The sequence below is a fragment of the Mytilus californianus genome, unplaced genomic scaffold (genome assembly GCF_021869535.1).
Source record: "Mytilus californianus isolate M0D057914Y unplaced genomic scaffold, xbMytCali1.0.p SCAF_2, whole genome shotgun sequence".
NCBI lineage: Eukaryota > Metazoa > Mollusca > Bivalvia > Mytilida > Mytilidae > Mytilus > Mytilus californianus.
Genome location: NW_026262668.1, coordinates 6,477,884 through 6,500,705, shown reverse-complemented (window position 1 = coordinate 6,500,705; position 22,822 = coordinate 6,477,884). Strand labels below are relative to the sequence as shown.

The window sequence follows — 22,822 nt, the reverse complement described above, 5'->3', positions numbered from 1 at the left end:
GATTATATAGGGAATCACTGAAGCATGACTGGAGCGGGCCCCCCCTTAGGTCAGTCAGCGGGCCCCCCCTTATGAATAGTTCTGGATCCGCCACTGAGAGGTCCAAAAAAAATCATATGCATTTCTGCTCATTTATCCATAAAATTGAATTGAAAAGTTTGAGGGTCAAATCTTTGTTGAAAAACACTACAATAATTTCTGGACCTATGGGGGGTACGGATGTGAAAATACGGACTGTCAAACAGAAAAATGGCCTATAAAACATGCAAAAAACAATCTTGATAATAATATAAACCCACTTGGAAGGCTATATTATTCTTCAACTATTTAAAAATCAATTTTATTGTACAAAAACTTTCATATTTAAAAAATTCACCATGGCCAAAATGTGAAACTAAACTTCTAACTGTTTATTTCTACCTTTAGACTGATTTCATAAGTGATTTTCCTTTGTTTAAAGTGTTGAATTCTGGACTTTCCAATTACCCATTGAAAGTCATGTGTAAAAATTAGAAAAAATTTTGAAGGGGGAATAAAAAGTTAGTATGTCCCAATTACTCTTTTTTTCGAGATATTCATTTGTTATTTGATCTCAAATTTATTCTGTAATGTTCAAATACATAATACAATAGGCCTGACATATGTATTGTTGCACATGCACAAAAGCCACCATCCAAGACATAGGTCACGGACTTACAAGCATGTCTACTTATTTTACAGAATCAGGTCACAATACGAAACATAGAGATTGACCATGGTTCTGAAGCTATTCATCAATTAAATGCATCAGACTGTTTGCAAATAAGAAAAGAATATTTACATCCACAGTGGATAATATTTGCTCCAAGGTTATAGGCTTTGTAAGATGTAACACCATCAAATTGGGGCCAATCATTTACAAATCATTAATCAAAAGGTAGTTCAACAGAAATTAATCATGAGACTGGAATAAAGATTATTTAACATTTCAAATCATATAATACATTTTTACCATGATCATTCTATGGACCTGATGTTGAAACATTTAATTCCTCATATAGTTTGTATCGTTTATCTTTTATAATGACTGTATAGATAGATAATTGTAAAAAGAATAAGGATTCATATAAAATCCAACTTATTTTCACTACGCTAAAAAAAACATGACTGTGTTCAATAAAATAAACTTTATTCCATTTATAAACAGTAGCTGTACTTTTTAATATGAATATATAATAATAATTAAATTAAATAAATGCATTTTAACAAAAAAAATTATAAAATAATAAGAAATAAGTTTAAATGTGAGCATTCTGATGCAATTAAAGATTTCAAATGATAACTTAAATAAATCATAAACAACACTACAGCCAAACAAACGAAAAATACTTAAACCAATAAAACATTTGTATAAACTGACTTATTTCTATTAAACAGTATGTTATGAGTTTTCTAAAAAAAACTTGTAGGAAGTTATTCTACGAAATGACTGGGTCTAAGTGGGAATATGTATATAAGGTATATCGTGGCTTACACTTTCTGCACTTTGTTAGAAAAAAAAGTATTAACAAACATACCGAACTCCAAGTTAAATTCAAAAAGGGGGAAGTTCATAAAACCTGACAAAATCAAACATTAGACTATATCAACCAATGGAACGAATTGGAAAACAAGTCATATTCCTGAATGTATTCTTGTTCTTGCTTGTTAAATATGTGCTGAAAGGTACTTTATTATGTCATAAGGCTCCTAACAGGCTTGGATTTCTCAACAATAGAAAATCAATGAACAAAACAAATACACAAACTGATAAACATTTCAGATATCAAATTATCATTATTTTTTTAAGGAATTGAAAATTAAAATTGTGCATATAAGGTTGAAATATATAAACCTTTTTTCATATCATAAACTTGATTAAATTCATTGTACCTATACATGATACAAAAATCTTTATAAAATAAGAAGATGTGCCAATTAGACAACCACCCACCAGAGACCAAGTGAAGTAGAATTTAGCACTATAGGTCACTGTATATGACTATATCCTTCAACAATGAACAAAACCCATACCACATAGGAAGTACATATATTTGAGTGTGTAAAAGAGAACAGGTCTATTTCATTATTTTCTAGGTGGATAAATCAATCTTTGTTTAATACCAATGATAGTACCAATCGTTATTATTAAACTATCCTATATTAGAACAGTTGATGATTATTTCATAAAAAGTTTTCCATAAACTCAAACATGAACAATTTTGTTTGGCCTTAAAACTGTTATGATTAGAGTACCACTGATGATGAGTTTTATGTAGACCAAATGCTTATCTGGCATACCAAATAATAAACCTGGTATCTTTAATGAGTTTTTATCTATGAAAACATTCAAATCACACCTTTACTTTGAAAAACATATCTTGATGTGCAAGATAAGGCTGATTTCATATCTAAATATTACAAAGAAGAAAGTAATTTTTTGTTATTTTCTTTCAAATTTATTGCAATTTAAAAAAAGAATTACTTTCTTCTTTGTAATATTGCATCCTTCTTACACCAAATTATTTTATTCATCTTTTCATGATTTTAAACTATGACCTGTAGAAAATAATGATTGTCTGATAATAAGAGGACTATATATATATATATATAACCCAATTAAAAATTCCCTTAACCAAATTAAAGTAAAGAGCTGCACCATGAGCACATGATACCCTTCGATCTTTTAGCTCATCTTTATGCTTTAAATGAATTCATATGATCAACTAGAAATACTGTGAGCACTGCTCAAATAGATACCCCCCACACCCAAAAAACAACAACATGCACACATAGTGTACCCATTGACACAAAACATGAATAATTTGGCACTATTAAGGCTACCTCAAGTTAAACAAAGTTTGTGGTCTCGATTTTTGAATGAATAAAATTCTATAACCTTCTAAAGTGTGAAATATGGACAATTTTCAACAATTTTTCAACAAATAAAGTTCCAATGTCAAATCAGAAAGGAGTAGGCCCAGTAAGACCCCTTTTTGGCCCCAATATATAGCAGTTTTACAAAATTGTTAAAACGTAAATTTTTAGCTATTTATTGGAAAGAAGAATACTTCTGTTACATAAATATGGGCTGTTTTTGACAATATAATGCACATGTATCGGGTACTAGCATCATTAAGTCATGCTAGATTACTGAAATCTTCGAAATTTAAGCATTTTGGTCAATTTTTAGACGGTTTCCGTCTAAAATGGAAGTGGCCGCATTTGTGTTCATTCTTAATATTTAAATGTAAGTTGTATTTGATGATAAAACATAACATATATAAAGGTTGAGAATGAACACGCGTACGGATGAGGCCATTTTCATTTTTGACAAAAACCATCTGAAAAGTGACATATTATGGCATAGTTGATAGATTTTTCATATTTAAGCTTGAATTTGAGCGTCTTTAATAACTAAATCAGTTCAAATCTTTCACATAAACTAATTGAATCGACTGAAATAGACACATAAATGTTTAAAAAGTGTCCAAAATCTTTCATCAGATGAACCTGAATTTTGAGGCCAAAATCGGCCCTTACCAGACCTAGTCTTTTATAAGAAAAAACCAAAAGGGAGCTTATTTCAACTGTTCAAGGCGTTTTTTTTAGTTATTGTCCAAAAATTGGAAAATCCCCCCTTTTTTATGAATAAAGTCCCCATACTCCAAAACATAAAATCAGAAATTTCAAAATATTGAAAGGGAACTTATGTCAATATATATAAACAATTCACCAAAGTTTCATAAAAATTGTTCAAAGCATTTGTGAGTTATAGTAGGAAAACTGGAAAATCACCCATTTTTTATGAATAAAATCCCATAACTCGGAAATGAAAAATTTCAAATTTATAAAAATCGAAAGGGACCTTACATAACTAGAAATCAATAATTAACCAAAGTTTCACAAAAACAGGTGAAAGAGTTTTTGAGTTATTGTCCAAAGTGTTGTCAACAGACGGACAAGGGTATTCCATAATAAAAAATAAACATATTTCTTACATTTAAAAATTAGTAGCTTGTGGTATAAGCACATTTAATAAAAAAAAAACCACATGTATATAGAAAATGCATAGAAAAGATTAGAATTCCTTGATCCTCAAGATAAATATTTATTTTACAGCAAGCTGAAAGATGAAAATATATATTTAATAAAAATAAGGAAATGCAATTGTGACATGAAAATTGAAACAACCTTAAGATATCTTACATTATTTTTCATTCTCAAATACCAAAATAAAAAATGTGACTTTACTATAACTTCTCAATTTCATTTGTAACTGCAAAGCATAACTCTGTGATATATGCTTATACATTTATTATATCATTGATTTTAAACATTACTCTTTTCATTTTTATGAATAATCCTTGACAACTTTATGTCTGTACCCAAAAACAGCAACCAGTAAACTGGTACTAGGAAAGCATGGCAATCCAGAATTTGGATGTCAAGGGCATCACATTAATTCTTAAATAGAGTAATCCTCCCTTTGCCTTCAGCATTAATTATAAGTGTACTTATTATAATTTAGTTATAAACCTTCAATTTATTTTTTATTTCCCATTCAACATGATTTACTTGATTGTGAAATCGTCTAAAAGTGTGCAAGATACTTAATATAAATTCATATATTCTAAACATAATATAATATTAAGGCAAGATAAAATTAGACAATTAAATTTATACCCTGGAAAATTGAGATTCTTCTAAAAAATGAAGACATAACTCTATCACATTAGGTGTAAAATATTTACATGCTTTAAAGTATATTGAAAGTGTTCAGATATTTTATGATGTGTACAAACTCTATTTGTCAAATGGCTTACAATTTTGTATTATCACTCATAGCTATATATATATAGCAATTTCAGAACATGTCATTGCCCAAAATGGATTTTTTCAGTTTGCATGCTCATTCAACAGAATATTAAACATTTAATAAAATTATCATAATTTCTAAATTGTAAATAATACTATTTGTATCAAGCAAAATGTTTCATCAATTATCACTGATTACTTGAATAAAATACTTTTCGATAAGATTTTATACTTGATATACAATTTCTTTATAGTGAATATTGCTAGTTATTAGTCCATCTATTTATAGATCATCATCACAAACCCTTGTTGAAATAAAGGGTCTTTGGTAAGTTTTTCCCATATTTCTCAACAACTTCATCATACTTATGGTGGTCCATTATCTTTAATTCTTCAATTGAGATGGAACTGAAATTGAAAAATATCAAAATACTTTATTTAACGACAACTTATTTGAAGTACTACAAAATATATTTCTAGATACAAAGGATACAAATTTTTGTGGCAGGCCAAAAAAAAGATACTCTAAAACAGCAAATGATACAATATTTTCTTAAGAGATAAACTGACAGTTGGGGTTCTTTAAACTGTTGATTCCAATAGTCATAATGGTTCTGGGTTGATGGATCAAGTAATTCTATGAATGAAGATAGATGGTCCACAAAAGGACAGAAATTGTTCAGGCGTACAAATCATCTTCAGGCCCTGATAGTACTGTGTCGAAGCACCTTTTTACATATTCATCAAATACAATATTCTAAAAGAGTATGGGCATTAAGGCCCAGTTTTAGCCCAAGAAAATAAAATGTTTGACAACTATTTCAAATTTGGGCATAATGTTTGGAAATGCATAGGGTCAAGAAATATAAATGAAAAACATAAGATTTTTATCTCATGACATCCCAATTACGTCATAATATGTAATTTTCTTAAAAACGATGAAAAATGCAGTATTTATCCAGTTTTCCATCGTTATTTCTATTGTGGAAACATCGTGCTCAGCCAAGAAACAAAACAATTTAAGAGAAGTTTTATTATATATTAAACTATTGACATAATCTCACTTAATATAAAGTTGTTTCTTGTTTGCGCACATACTTTGCCAATCTAAAATATACTTAAAATTTGAAGATAAACAAGGAAAATCAAGAAATTTTACAAAATATACAAATTTCGTCATGGTTTGTTGCCATGGTAACTCATTAAATATTAAATTTAGTTTTTATATTCTGAATACCTTTTACCTTAGTCTAGTAAGGACAAATTTAAGAATATGTATTATAACTTTTAAATTTGCACTACTATTTGGGCCATATAACGGCTTTATTGACCCATCTCCTTTGGAATAAATCATGTACTTGAATTTTACTCTGCTAAATGAGAGAAAAATTTTATAAATTTATCATCCAAAGATTTGTTTACTTTCATTGGGAACCTCAAACTAAATTACTAAAATACCAAATCATATTCTGAAAGAAAAAATATTAACTATGATTATCTAATAAAACCCCTGCAAGAGCTTTAATAATAAATATATAATTACTGATTTAAAACATACCTTCTTTGGTTAAATAATGAACAGCCTATTGGTACCATTATTAATAAACTGAAATATAGAGATACAATACATAAACAATAAATCTACAAAAAGTATGACTGACTTTTCAGACTTCTTTACTTTAATTTGTTAAATGACAAGGAAAATGAATAGGTTTAACAGAACAAAAATTATTGCAAAGATCTCAAAATATGGACAACAATGATGCTGCAGTTGTCAAGAAATGAAAAACAAATTTCAATTATAATAGGAAAGATGCAATATATAAGTTGTATCATGAATTGTAAATGAACAACTTATGATCTTCTTCAAAATTTTGTCCAAGTGTAGACTAGTTAACATAAATGAGGGAACTGATGATAAATATTTCTTAAACACATGGAGTGTCTACCGACTCAACATGTTGATATAAGCATATAACTGACAAGTAGAGAGATTGGTAAAAGTGGTAAATCACTTGTTTTCCAATCCTAATAAAAGTGTCATATTTGTAGTATTCATGTTATTTTCTCAATAACTTATTGTTTACACCATCTGATGAGGTTTAAGTAGTTTCTTTTTTATATTACCCTGTTTACTAAACTTTGAAAACATTTTTCATTTTGAGTAGAAAGATGGAAGTTGAAAGATGTAACAGATGAATGCAAAGATAAACTAAGAGACAAATTAGGAAATCACTTTGACTCACCTTAAACCAGCTAATGCTATTTGTAATGGCGCATTAATAAATCTTCCATACTTCACCATAAAGGCTTTCTTTTCTATCCTCTCCATAAATACAGGCAATAATACTACAAATATTTCAAAACAAAATTACATCTTTTAAGCAAGAAATTCATTTATAAAGAACAATGTTTATTATGGCTTGCAATATACATAAACAAACCTTTAAAATATGTATGGTAAACATTTTCAACACTCAGATGGATATCCATGTTATTATCAAACAATTTAATTTTGGATGTAACACATCTTCTGATTGGCTGAAAAGTTTTTGTCTATCAGCTCATAGACATAATTTTGTCATGTGACTGTGGCGTCATCAATGTTTTTTTTTCATGATTTACTCCTTAAAAATGGAATTTAGAATTAAATTACAAGGAATGGCTGTAATATTTTTTCTGTCTATGAAGAAATAACATCAAAAATGTGGTGCACACTGAATAACCTGGGTAGAGGAGAAGTTCCTTGCTTATCAAGTTATGCAATCAAAAGATGTTCATGTGATAATTGTAAAAATAAGAAGGTGTGATATGATTGTCAATGAGACAACTCTCCACCATTTTCTGCACATTTTGCCAAATATTCTATATTCTGTAAACCTCATCCAGACCCTTGTATATTCTTCAACAAATCAACTATGTTTCAGTATAGAAAAGAGTGCAAAATATCAATACTGTTGTAAGAGCTCATACAGACATACTGCATTGTTATGGAAACATTACTTTATACAGTATAACCAACATTTTATGTCTATTGATTTCAAGATGTACATACTCATGCTAGGAGCTGCTATAAGTATTCTAGATAACACAACCTGGCTAATCCCTTTTACTGCAGCATACTGAAATCACATAAAACAATACATTACAGTCAAGGGAGGCAATAATGGTTAACTCTGAGGAAAAGAATTGTCTTCCAGCAAACAACCAAGGACATCTGTTGAGTAAACCATATTGTTATATAGGCATTATCTATGGTTTGGCCTGATAATTTGTTTTATGCGTCCCATCTTACATTTTAATATTTATAATGTGAATGGAAATTGTACACAAAAATTCTATCTTAGCCTTTCACAAAGTCAACAAGCTCAATTTTGTCCAGTGAGTATTAGTTTGTTTTTTTGCAGCTTATGAAAAATCTCTTGTCAAACTGTTTATTTTATATATTTCTAAAGCCTTAAATTAATCAACATATAATGGTCTTTAAAAAAAAAAAATATGAATGTCTAATGTCAATTTCCAACACTTGATTTTCTTGTAATTCATGTATTGGTGATCATTTTATGATGTTTTAAGTTTCACTATATCTGTTATAGTTTTTAAGATAATAGCCATGAAATGCAAAATATGGTAAATCTTGTCATTAAAGGGTAATACCTCTTATAAGGAGTCAAGGTAATGGTTCTCTCTGGGCACTCCAGCTTACTTCACCAAGAATAACTGACCGCCAAAGAAACAGCACAATAGTGCTGAAAGTGGCATTAAACATCAATCAATCAATCAATCAATCAATCGTATAAGGAGTCAATCAACAATTTCAGTTATGTTGATTATCTTATCTAGTTGATCATTTTTGTCGTTGACAGTTTTTCTTAATCTTCTATAGTCTTCAAGATCATAACTAAAAAATGGGTAGAAAAAAGAAAACAACACTTTATAAATTCCATGTGTCCAAATCTCTTTACTAGATTTACCTTCATCAGGAACCCTCAAACCCATATATTTGAAAACCAAAAAAACGTTGAAGAGCTATATGATCACAAAGTACCTAAAAATAAAGCAACATCCATCTAAGGTCAACTTTGCACGAGGGAGTTGAAGCCTTGAAGCCATAGTATTTTTTTAACTTCTAAATTGATGAACAGAGAATTTATTAAACAGTTGTCAATTAAGGGCAATAACTCCTAAAAAAAGGTTCATTGAGGCTCTCAGTCACATTTTACTAAATTGCATATCTTGGTTTGCCAATCTCTTTTGCTGTATTTAATTTCTCTCTATTCAAACAATTTTCAAAATAATTGCCAAACACATAGTTGTTAAAAATTGCAAGGACAACATCTTGATTGCTGAAAATACATGAATTGGGTAAAAATAGTCATTTAACAGGCAATATCTCCTATAAGATGTTAACTTACAATTTAGACACATGGGAAAAATGGTAGATCATGAAATCCATATTATTTTGAGGTTAAACTTTTTTCTCTATATTTTATAATTTCTATAGTATAATATATAGTTAGCAAAAGATCTTTTTTGACAATATGTTCATTATTAGCCACAGCTGTCATATCTATAGCTTAGTAGGCATATTAAAGTGATACTCTTTTAAAATAAGATACCTTAGATTGATGAACTGGTTTCCCAGGAGATGAGTTTTGAAAAATTTTACAACATCCAATGATAAACTTCAGTCCAAGGAGAGCTACAACAAATTGAATGAAGAGATCTAATTTCTTTTTAAATAAAATTTATGTTTTCTGTAAAAACATACCCGAGACTCTGTTACTTTATTATTCTTTTCATCAAACATTGTCACACCATGAGCAAACTCACTGAAATATAAATATCAAAACATTATTTAATGGTCTCAGGTTGATGTCAGAAATCAAAAGTCAAAATCTTAATTTTGATAAAAATAGACTTCCTTAATTAAACCCATTTTATCAAAGTTATAAACTATAAAAGAAAATTGGATAGATGTGCATTTTGACAACAATCCAATGAAATCCTGGAAAATAATAATACATCCCAGGCTAGTCAAGACAGGACTAAATATTGGTGTTCTTCCAACTTTACAATCAAATTGATTTCTCTTTCTAAATTATTATCTTAAATCTGAAACTGTTTTCCAAAAAAAAAATAATGATTAGAAGGTATAATTACATTTTTGAACAAAACATAAATGTAAAACTAAACAAATAAAATGCTCCGCTGGGCACAGCTTGATACGACCGCAGAGGTCGAACCCTGAACAGTTGGGGCAAGTATGGACACAACATTCAAGCTTGATACAGCACTGAATTTGGATTGTGATTAAATATTTGACACAGCATAGGTTTCTGACACAGAATGAATGTGGTCTAAGAACTTAAATTTTTTTAATTTACCTATTATGGTCTAATATCCAAAATCTAAATACATACACGGTTAGATTCAGCATATCAAAGAACCCCAAGAATTAAATTTTTGTTAAAATCAAACTAACTTTAATTTTGGACCCTTTGGACCTTAATGTAGACCAATTTGAAGACGGGACCAAAATTAAGTTCTAAATACACGGTTAGATTCAACATATGAAGAACCCCAATATTTCAATTTTTGATGAAATCAAACCATATCATTATTATTTGCTTTTATAAACAAATAAAAAAATAACCAACTTAAAATGGAAAATTTATAGGAAAAAAAAAAGGAAAAAAAGGAAAAAAAATCCATGTCATGAAACTAGAAAAATGCTTGTTTTTTGCCCCTTTTAGGCCCCTAATTCCTAAAATTTTGAGGCAATTACCCCCAAAATCAATCCCAGCCTTCCCTTAGTAGTATGGTACCTTGCAGACCAATTTCAGAGAGATCCATATACTTGAACACAAGTTATTGTCATGAAACTAGAAAAATGCTTATTTTTGGCCCCTTTTTGGCCCCTTATTCCTAAACGTTTTGGGCAATTACCCCCAAACTCAATTCCAGCTTTCCCTTTGTGATATGGAACCTTGTAGTACAATTTCAGAAAGATCCATACACTTACACACAAGTTATTGTCATGAAACTAGAAAAATGCTTGTTTTTTTCCCCTTTTTTGGCCCCTAATTCCTTAAATTTTGAGACAATTACCCCCAAAATCAATCCCAGCATTCCCTTTGTGATATGGAACCTTGTGGTACAATGTCAGAGAGATCCATACACTTACACACAAGTTATGTCTGGAAGTTACAAAAATGCTTATTTTTGGCCCCTTTTTGGCCCCTAATTCCTTAACTGTTGGTACCATAACCCCCAAAATCAATCCCAACCTTCATTTTGTTGTATTGAACCTTATGGTAAAATTTCATAGAGATCCATTCACTTAAACTAAAGTTAGAGTGCGAAAACTAATGTGTCTTCGGACGACGACGACACCGGACGACGACGACAACATCATACAAAATATACGACCACAAAATTATTTTGCGGTCGTTTAAAAATCTAAGCAGAATATTTATTCTCTTTTCAATCTCAAATGAAAAAAAATAATACAAGGTCAACTAAACAGGACCACTTATAGAATTTTTCAGATCTTACATCAGCAACAAAAAACCTAACAGATTAAAGTGAAATCAATACTGATGACTAGATACAAATCAATCAACCTATGGACACTTACCTTTGTCTCCTTTAAGGGAGACATTAACAGCATAAGAAGAAGCTCTGTGAACTTACTTTTGTCTCATTAAAGGGGTGTTAAATGCATTAGAAGCAGCTCTGTGAACTTACCTTTGTTTCATCAAAGGGACATAAACAGCATTAGAAGCAGCTCTGAGCACTTACCTTTGTCTCATTAAAGAAATATTAACAGCATTAGAAGCAGCTATGAGAACTTACCTTTGTCTCATCAAAGGAATGTTAACAGCATAAGAAGCAGCTCTGTAAAATTATCTGTCTCATCAAAGGAATGTTAACAGCATTAGAAGATCTTAGTAGCAGCTTTGTGAGCTTACCTTTGTCTCATCAAAGGGATATTAACAGCATTAGAAGATCTTAAAAGTAGCTTTGTGAACTTTCCTGTGTCTCATTAAAGAGACATTAAAAGCATTAGAAGCAGCTCTGGGCACTCACCTTTGTCTCATCAAAGGGATATTAACAGCATTAGAAGCAGCCACAGCAGCAAAGGGGACAAACCTCTGTAAAATTGGTGACCTTGTCTGCAAAACGAAAACAAGATATGTCAGTACAACATGAATGCTCCCCATACAGCCATATTGCAAAACGTGGGTTCCACAAAACGAAATGTAAAATCGATCTGTAAGTCATCATAGACTAATGTATAAAATGTTCCAAAAATCAGCTTATGATAGGCAGGCATTACAAAAAAAGTAAGGAAGAGTACAATTTACATACCGGGTACAACTTTATTAGCTAAAAGCTTATAACTCCATCAAAAGTTGGTCAACAAGAAAGAAGCTTAATCTGTAGGTTGTCAGTATACACTAATGTACCAATTTACTGTAGACACAGAGACTTATATCGCCTGTATATAATTTTGATAGAATAATGTACAAGTTGAAATTAAAATGGCAATACTTTGATAATCAAAATAACTGTTATGGAATGCATGCATAAGTTTCAAAGTCAATGAACCATGACTGAGGGCACCATAGAATTCTGTATTCATTGTTATTATCTTAAATGTAGTTATTTGTCAAATTTAATCTTAAACAAATAATGAAAAACAAACATTATCTCAAATATATACCAGATTCTCAATTCTCAAATAGCATATAAAACCGTCAAGCTAACATAAATTCATCACACAAAAAAAATTCTTTCCAAAAGTTCTATGCATCAAAAAATGAATAGAGAAGAGAGTATACTAACTTTTGCCAGGAGAGACTTGAGACCCAGGGCAGTTACCAAAGCAGAAGTTGTGGCAGACACGTAGGCTGTGAGAATCTGGCTGAAATATAATGAAAGGTTTTTCTTTCAAGAAAGATAGATTAAGTATTGTAAATTTCAAGAAAGATAGATCAAGTATTTTAAATTTCAAGAAAGATAGATCAAATTTCAAGAAAGATAGATCAAGTATTGTAAATTTCAAGAAAGTTAGATCAAGTATTGTAAATTTCAAGAAAGATAGATTAAGTATTGTAAATTTCAAGCATAATAGCTTTAGAAGTAAAGTCCACAAAATAGAATTAGTATACCGTGTACTATATAGCAACTGAGGATTGAAACTGGAAGATATGAAAATATAGTTTTAGAAAACAAAGAGTGCCATATATGTGATAGTTTTATTGAAGGCAAAGCACATGTTTTATAACAATATCCTCTTTATGACAATTTTAGAAACCATTTATATTATGTTGCTGAAACTTTTATTGAAAATTTTAATACTTTAGATACAACCAAAAGTTCTTCATTTCTGTATTCTTTAATTTTTTAAGCCATTTATCTCTATTCTTTATACTTTTTACCCATTATTCTCTATTCTTTATATTTTAGCACCTCATTATTCTCTATTCCTAATTTTTTTGTTCCATTTTTCTCTATTCTTTATATTTTTTGCCCGTTATTCTCTATTCTGTAAACCCCCCATCCATATAGTCTTTACTATTATTACTTTCTAAACAAGCACATGGTTATTTCTATTTATTGAAATATGTTGTTCCATATCAATGGATAACCAAAAAATGGAAGGGAAAAAAAAGGACAAAAAAAAAGGACACTCCTACGATCCTCATCAACTACAAACATCATAAAAATCTAGCGTAAACATTAAGACGAATCTCTTAAAAGTCATAATCTTTGGAACATCATAGGTTAAAAATAATACTTCTTTACAAAAATGTATAAGTTTTAGTTGAAACTATACTTAAGTTAATGAAACACAAAGCATCAATCATTGGTTTCAAGACTTTTTACCATTGTAAGGGCAAAAATTATTATTATAATTTTAACTGTTTTTGATAATTAAATTGCTTTCAAGAGAGGATAACTCTTGACTACTGTAGGTATGAGTCACTGTATGACCCAAAATATTAAAGCCTTAGAAGAAAATTATCTATAGCTTAGGATATCTGATCAAATCATGATTTTAAATGGATGCTTGAACAGTCACAAACTCAAGGTTATCATCGAAAACCAAATGTTTCAATTCAAAGTTTTGACAACATGCTTCATCTTTTTTTTTTTAAATTTTGCTAGAGCTTTAAAAAGATGAATATTATTTTATCTAATCGTTTAAGTTCATAATATTTTCATAATGGTAAAGTTGTTCAACATTTGATCTATTCATATAGTTTTTGCAAAAAGAAGTTGAAATACAAAACTAAGGAGATTTCATGGTTTACAAAAAGTCAATTGTTAAATTATAAATTGGTTAGTAAATGTGACAGTATCCCTCTGTAAACTGTATGCATATGTGAATTGATTCAAGCATTTATATTTTTAAACCAATCACCATTTCTTACCAGATCTATTTGTTACTGAAAATATATACGTTTGTTTTTCTACATTTGCCATACTACTTCAGTAAAGAGAAATTAATAACAAAACACATGGGATACTCATTTTCATGGATTTTGTTGGTATAGGCGAAATTTAAATGTTTAACAAAGTATAAATTTACTATAGGCTTGTATGCAGACTCTTGCAAAACCACAAAATCAAATATCCACAACAAATTTTAATCAATCCACGAAAACTGGCATCAACAAAATTAAAAGCATCCACAGTATTCAAATTCATTCCAATCATAGTAGATAGACACTATAAAACTGACCATCCAACTGACCTCTATGGAGCTATATTTACAACTAATGTGTATTTCAGAAATTACAAATTAGTACATGTACATGCACTCACTTATTCATGAATTAAAAAGTTTTTTTTTTCCAAAGAGATAACATTCAAGTGTTAAATTCAGGGGAGATAATTAAACTGATATTACTGCAAATCAACCAAATATGATACTATAGTAATGAAAATAAATTATTTTATCAAAGTGTCACATATTGTATAACAGTTGAACAATATATAATTAAACTGTATTTAAAATAATCAAGACTGAGCCAAACAAATTGACCTATGAGACACTATAATGAAAAAGTACAAATTTGATCAAAGTTGTATTTTGCCAAATTTTATGAAGTTCAGAATACGGTACACATTCTTTAAGAAAAGATAAATAAACCCTGTCAGACATGAGCCATACAGTGATTCAATTGACCAAATATAGTTGACAAATCTTTAAAGTAACTGAGAAACTAACTTTCGAATGAAAACGTAACCTTGATTACTGTACCATGAAAAAAGTTAAAGTCATGGGATCTAGACACGTACACCTTATAGTGATTCTATATACTAAATATGGGTTACCTATTAATTATAGTAACTTAGAAACTGAATTAAGGTCAACAACTTTACCTTGATCATTGAACCAAATAAATTAGGTCAAGGTGGCATAATTTCTGTCAAATTGACATGTACACTTTACAATGATTCAATGGACCAATAATAGACATCATAGATTTTTGTCGAGCCTTCGACTTTTGTCGAAAAAGCGAGACATAGCGTTCCTACATTCCTTCGTCGTTGGCGGCTTCCACAAATATTCACTCTGTGGTTAAAGTTTTTGAAATTTTAATAACTTTCTTAAACTATCCTGGAATTCTACCAAACTAGGACAGAAGCTTGTTTATGATCATAAGATAGCATCCAGAAGTAAATTTTGTAAAAAAAAATCTATTTTTCCGTAATTTACCTCTAAATTGACTTAGTTTTTCTGCCTAGAAACATTACATTCACTCTGTGGTTAAAGTTTTTAAAATTTTAATAATTTTCTTAAACTATCCTGGATTTCTACCAAACTAGGGCAGAAGCTTGTTTATGATCATAAGATAGTATCAAGAAGTAAATTTTGTAAAAAAAAAATTCGATTTTTTCCGTATTTTACTTATAAATGGACTTATTTTTTCTGCCAGGAAACATTATATTCACTCTGTGGTTAAAGTTTTCAAAATTTTTAATAACTTTCTTAAACTATCCTGGATTTGTACCAAACTTGGACAGAATAAAATTGAGAATGGAAATGGGGAATGTGTCAAAGAGACAACAACCAGACCATAGAGCAGACAACAGCCGAAGGCCACCAATGGGTCTTCAATGCAGCGAGAAACTCCCGCACCCGGAGGCGTCCTTCAGCTGGCTCCTAAACAAATAAGTATACTAGTTCAGTGATAATGGACGTCATACTAAACTCCAAATTATACACAGGAAAATAAAATTAAAAATGATACAAGACTAACAAAGGCCAGAGGCTCCTGACTTGGGACAGGTGCAAAAATGCGGCGGGATTAAACATGTTTTTTGAGATCTCAACCCTCCCCTATACCTCTAGCCAATGTAGAAAAAACAATGTTGAGCCTGCGATTAACAGCAAAAATAGGCGAGACACTGGGTTCCGCGGAACCCTTACAAATTTTTATAAACTGAATAATCGAAACATATAATATTATTTATTGGACCATTTTGCAATTTTGAATGTTTATATCAAGCATACCTTGTGGTAAGTTCTGAAGCAGCATTTCTGTTTGTATAATTAACCATTAATCAAGCATACCTTGTTGTAAGCTCTGATGCAGCATTTCTGTTTGTATAATTAACTAAAGCATTAAATGACTGATTGGCCCATTGCCAAAATATAACAGATGACGTGCCTCTGTAATTAGAAAAAAATATAAATCAATATATGGGCAGTCAAAAAACTTTGAACATTTTCTCAATTTATAAATATCAATACTTATAATAATTATATAAAGAAATAGATAAAAATAAGCTGGCTGCCTCAGGGTTGAATGCCCATCTACATATCAGTGATAGTGGACATTGTATGTATAATTATTGCATATAATGGAATGAACAATTCAGCATGTAAAAAACTCTTCAGAACTTGAGTTGTAATGAGACATGTGACAAATTGCCTTTTATCATATGATTAGTCTTTTACTCCGGAACAACAAATCATAAAAACATTACAATCAAAAGGTAACCTTTCTTATAAAACATTTAATAACGCATAAAAATATCATAATTCCTGAAAGAATAAATAAGCTATCAGGCCTGAGAACACAGTTATTTCGTAGTGCATTTCTTTTAGACAAAAAATGCAAATTAAAAAAAATCACACCTGCTCTATCCTAAAAAGATTTTTACAGTGTAGTGTCCTACTTTGGGGACAAATTATCAAAATTATAGAAAAGTCTATCGGCTCTAACTCACAAAAAAGGTAAATTTTATATAAAGGGGGTCTGTAATTCAGTTTGACAGCTTCAAGCATGCTAATTTTTGACCTTTTCAAACTGAACCAAATGCCCCAAATTTTTTTTTCTCATGTAATTTTACCCCCCTACTTACTATTTTTTGCATAAAATATAAAGAAATAAATTTGGAGGGTATATGAAAAAGTTATACACTGTCCACACTAGAGACTCTATTTGTAGACAACAAAAATCAAAGGACGATAACTGTGTCCCCGAACCATCATGAGAGTGATGAGACATATAAAATTTTGCTGAGTTTTTGAGGATTCAAGTGCCATTACTTCTGGAATGAATAAACTGAAAATTATCAATACATGTTTTCAGTCTTTGAGAAACCAAGTATTGTGTAGACTTTTGGTAAGATTCCTTTAAACAATACTTGAGTTATCCTGGGATATGCTTGGGCAGATGGTTGGAATTATTTTCACCACTACACAAAGGATAAGTTTGATTTTTGATATTTTCACTTTTACCCTTCCTGAGTTATCATACTTGAGTTGATTGTTAGAAAAAATTCAAAATTTGTGGTTTCTGGATAATAAATGGAGAATCACTTTTTGAAATTGATTGAAATTATACTGGAATGTTTTGGACCACTAAACACATGTTAAGGTCCATTTTCATAGTTTTCACTTAAAACCATTTTTTTGGAAAAATTCTAAATTTTGTGGTGTCCATATAATAAATGGTGAACCCCTTTATGAAATGGCTTAAAATTTTAATGGAATGTTTCTGACAACTTAACACTGATTAAGTTTTATTTTTCATCGTTTTCACTTTTGCCATTCCAGAGTTATGGTACTCGATTGTTTTAAATTTTTCAAATTTTATGGGCTCTATTTTCCTCGTTATCAGGACAACTAAACATAGATTAAGTATGATTTTCACGTTTACTATTGCAGAGTTGTGGTACTTGATTGTTGGAAAAATTTTAAATTTTGCTTCTGGATAATAAATGGATACCCCTTTTTGAAACTGATTGAAATCTTAATAGAAATTTTTTTACCACTAAACAAAATCATGATCTCTCAGTTGTTTTATGCGAGGGGATCTGTGATCACCAATCATCTCTGTGGTTTCTTTGGGTTTTTGTTGTGTTGTTGGTTTTTTTTTTCTTATTGAAGAACTGTGGATGGATTATTTTTGTGGGTACTCATTTATATGGTTTTAGGAAAATTTGCATTTTCGTGGTTTTGTCTGTGTCTGTATACAAGCCTTACGAAAATTTGTAATTCGTTGAACATTAAAATTCATGGTTCACCTGTATCCATGAAACCCAAGGTATCCCACAAATAATAATGAATCCACAGTATTATATGTGGGTATCAACTTTCGTGGATTTCCTGGATACAGTGACACAACGAATTTACATGTTCAATGTTCAACATTATTTCTATAGGCTTGTAGCAGACTTTGACAAAACCCCAAAATCAAATATCCACGAAAATTGCTATAGATGAAAACAAATGAACCCACAGTATACTTTTGTTCATATTTATCATGGCATTAAAATCATTAACAGGGCTCTCTTGAAATGACATCTGACCTATGACTTATGACAAAGTACATACCTGTACCATGTGATCATGGCTCCTATTAGTACCATTCCACCTGGTACCTGGAATGACATTCTACCTATAACATTTTGAAGTTCTCCTGTATCTGGATGGAAAGCTGATAGATACAGCTGCTGGGCTCTACGTATATCTTTAACTGTAGTTCCTGTTGGAATGTTGTTCTGTCTAAATAATATAACATTCAAGACACAGGAATTTTAATATCATGAGCATAACACAATAGTGTGAGTCATGTGATTAATAGCTATAGGGATTTCATCATGATCATTACACAATAGTGTGAGTCATGTGATTTAGAGGAGATATCATGAAACATGAAGATGTGAGTTGCGTCATTTAAAGCAGATATCTTGAAATATGACAATGTGAGTCATGTTATTGATTTGAGTTTATGATATCAGCCTTCTATCTGGTGACTGTAACCTTTAGTAAAGGAGGTTGTGGGTTCAATTCCAGGTCGTTAGTTTCCTTTTGAATTGTTTCACATTTTTTATAGCTGACTATACAGAAATGTTTTTCTCATTGTTGAAGGTTGTATAGTGACCTATAATTTCTTCTAATATCTTCATCAATTGAACTCTGGAGGCTAGTTGTCTCATTGGCAATTTTACCACATCTCCTTTCTTTACCAATCAAACACATTATAAAATAGTATTTGCTGCCCTTTTCCTGTTAAGCATGCAGAATTAAGGAACAAGACAAAGGCTGGTCAGTCCTAATAATATGCCTGTGTAAGGTGAGATGTCTCCCTGTGGACTGTTACTTTGTGATCCAACACTTGAAAAATCTAACTCAGTTATCAGTCTAGTATAAACCAGGTTTCATATTCATAATCGTATCCCATTAACCTTGTTGACAGGTTCTAATCCTGAATAAGCATTTAATAATTGCCACTGGACTTGGAACATCCTTCTATCAATCACTCCATTGTAAGTATCAAATGAGTAGAAAAGTCATATTATAACTCTAAATAAATATAAAAAAAAATATATATCCACAGGACATAAAATTGAAAATGGAAATGGGGAATGTGTCAAAGAGACAACAACAACACCATGCCTATCTGCACTATCACATTTCAATGTTCAGTTAACAGCCAAAATTAGCATATATTTTAAACATCATTATGAACATTTTTACCAAATTTTATAGTTGATGTTATCACAACTGCATGGTTAACTACCTTTAACTAAAACTTTAACAAGATACAGGAACAACAGAGGCACAGACCAGAGAACAAATTGACCTGAACTGTCCTAGATAAGGCATAAAAATGTATGGTATAATTATATACTGTAAATTCAGAAATTATTGCGTGCATTTATTATTGCGATTTTATCATTTTAGACTAAAATGCGATTTTAATTTTTGCGATATTGAGAAAAATCCTGTTTAATTCATATAATAAATTTCAAAATGCGAGTTTAAATTATTGCGATTATAACCCTGTCGCATTTTTCGCAATAATAAAAACATCGCAATAATTTCTGAATTTACAGTAACTAGTGAAATCTGACCTGACAGCATGAATAAGGTCTCTAGCCTGATATAAGGTTCCTGATGACACAAGACTGTTTCTGGGATCAGTCATCCATGCATAATATTTTCTTCTACCACTAAATGTATTCTGGTCCCAAATAGGGGTATCTAAGTCAACCTCCACCATTTCTGGCCTTATTGTTAAATTCTAGATCTGTTATTCACAAAATGGTCTTGCTGTCAGATTTAAGCATATTTTCAATAAATAAATTGTGTATCGATGGTGACTGAAATATTCCAAATAACAAATTTTGTACTAAAAAAGCAAAATAACTAAGTATGTAGTGAAATATTTTAAATGACTGTCTATACCAAAATAGTCCAAATAACTAAGTTTAAACTGAATATTTGAAATAACTAAGTTTGTACAGACACAGTCTGCACCAAAATCTTTTCCAACTACTAGTCCGAAGTAAAATATTCAGACATTTTCCTTATGTGTCTAAACAAAGTTTTGCAAAAATTTACTAACTAGTCTGAATTAAATTTTACTAGTCTGGGGCATTGGACTAGTGGCCAACAGTGCAGGCTGCAGAAATATTCCAAAACTGAAATATTTCAAATAACTAGGTTTGTACTGATATACTGCTTCGGGACCAGTTACCGTCAGAAATTTGTAGTTTTACTCAAAATATTTATTTACAGGATCTCCTGTTGAAAATATTTTTTTACCATAAAAAGGGTTACCAAAAGTTTGGTTAAACACCATTTACTTAATCATTAAATCATCTTATAAACGATGAAAATCTGCATACTAGTGTGTTGTTTTTGCCATTAAGTTTTATGGTGACAAGGACCAGTTATCAACATTCAGGAATCTACTCACTAAAGGATAAATATTTCCACTTTTTATGAGTATGTATGTCATATAATGCTTTTCTAAAGTCCGACAAGAAGATGCTTTGCTAAATTAACATAGTCAACATGATAGTCATTACATCCGTATATTCTAAATCTTTTCTTCCTTTCAAAAGTCTGAACTGATCATAAATTATGTCACTTGAGATCAACACAGATACTGTATTAAAGGAAAGGCAAAAAATATGATTTTCAAATCTATTGTAATGGATGTGGTTTGGGTAGTCTCCCGGTAATTGTTTCAAATTAGTATTTTCTTAATTAAATGTTTATTTCATGTTTAATTTGATCCAGACAGGCTAAAATACAAAGTAGCTTTATCAATTTAACTATAAAAGTATTAAAATTTCATATTACTATATATATTTGATGAATATTCATTTATTCAATATTTCTTCAATACATGTAGCACATTTTTATTTATATCTTTGAAAATGATAAGTTTGTATCTAAAACTTGATCAGGAGTTGCTCCGGTGGGGTGAAGTCTTCACTCCACATGTATATATGAGCCGGCAGGAAACTGCCACCTTTCTTACATATACCAGCTCGCAGGAATGAATCATTCCACTCGCTTATTTAACAGCAACTACAATGGCATTCATTTTTTGTACGATTTACTAAATTCTAAAACACAACGCGAAGTATTGTTTCATTTACTTTTTTAACTAACTTTTTGAATAACTATTTTATTTGAATTCATTTAATTTTAAATACTTTTCTGTTCCATCTCGTTTGCGAACTTTTACTATTTCATTTTGGAACTTAACTTTTGAAATACTATTTTTTTCATTTCATTTGACTATGTTTTATTTGAATGTACATTTGTAAATAAATTGTTGAGTTCTTTTTGATTTGTGTCTCTATTCTGCCAAAATCTGATATCAGGTATCCCGAGGATCGAATAGGGACGAAGTACTAGTCACTACACGTCCCGGGAGGTGTCGTTACCGACCCCCTCCTGTAACACTATAAATCTGTCCTTATTCTAATGAAAGAAATTTGTGTTCTTAAGCAAGCTTTGATACATTATGTCTAAGAAAACAGTAAGTTTTCTAACATCGAAGATGCCATAAAGTAATGATGTCATGTCCCCGCACTCATATCTTCCCACAACGTGTTATAAATACAATACCTCGGAATTTCTTAATCTTTATCGGATCAAACAAAGCAGTTTTTAAATATGAAGCAAAAATATGTGTCTGCAGATAATAGCAGTATACCTGAGACATGCAATGCATCGGTTATGATAAAAAATGCCTATTGATGGTAACTGGTAACTGACCATATCATAACCGGTACTCTACCAGTATTGAAAATTTACTAAGTTTGTACTGAAATATTCATAATACATAGAAATTAGTCCATACTGAAATCTTCTAAATAAATTTGACAAACATTTTTGTTTTGTTTTGAACACATTTGTAAGGATCCAAGGAGTGGTTTAGCCTTATCAAACTACTGAAGAACTGGTTTAAATTTTGAGTTATCTCCCATGTCACAATTTTTGGAATATTATTCAGAAATTACTTTAAAATGTTACAACGTTGTGAGCTTATCTTTAATTAAAAGGGTGTGTTTATGCATAAAAAAGTATGCTCATCATTATTTCATCACAATAAATTCTGATAAATTACATTTCTTATTTTTTTCCACGTTCCAATGACTTTCTCAGCTCATTTTCCTGTGTAGGAAATCTTTTGTGTGAAGTTACATTTAG

At 30.4% G+C, this 22,822-nt stretch overlaps 1 protein-coding gene across 1 annotated transcript; it reads right to left on the bottom strand.

The window, feature by feature from the left end:
* Positions 1-4,744: 4,744 nt before the first annotated feature.
* LOC127729176 (sideroflexin-2-like) lies at positions 4,745-22,822 on the bottom strand. The gene is made up of 11 exons (XM_052236859.1): positions 22,740-22,822; positions 20,224-20,399; positions 18,701-18,871; positions 16,430-16,528; positions 12,688-12,766; positions 11,929-12,014; positions 9,608-9,668; positions 7,892-7,958; positions 7,083-7,185; positions 6,395-6,442; positions 4,745-5,244 (listed from the first exon to the last, which is right to left on the bottom strand). Exons 2-11 carry the CDS (start codon positions 20,370-20,372, stop codon positions 5,133-5,135), a joined length of 975 nt encoding a protein of 324 aa, XP_052092819.1. The 5' UTR covers positions 20,373-20,399; positions 22,740-22,822; the 3' UTR covers positions 4,745-5,132.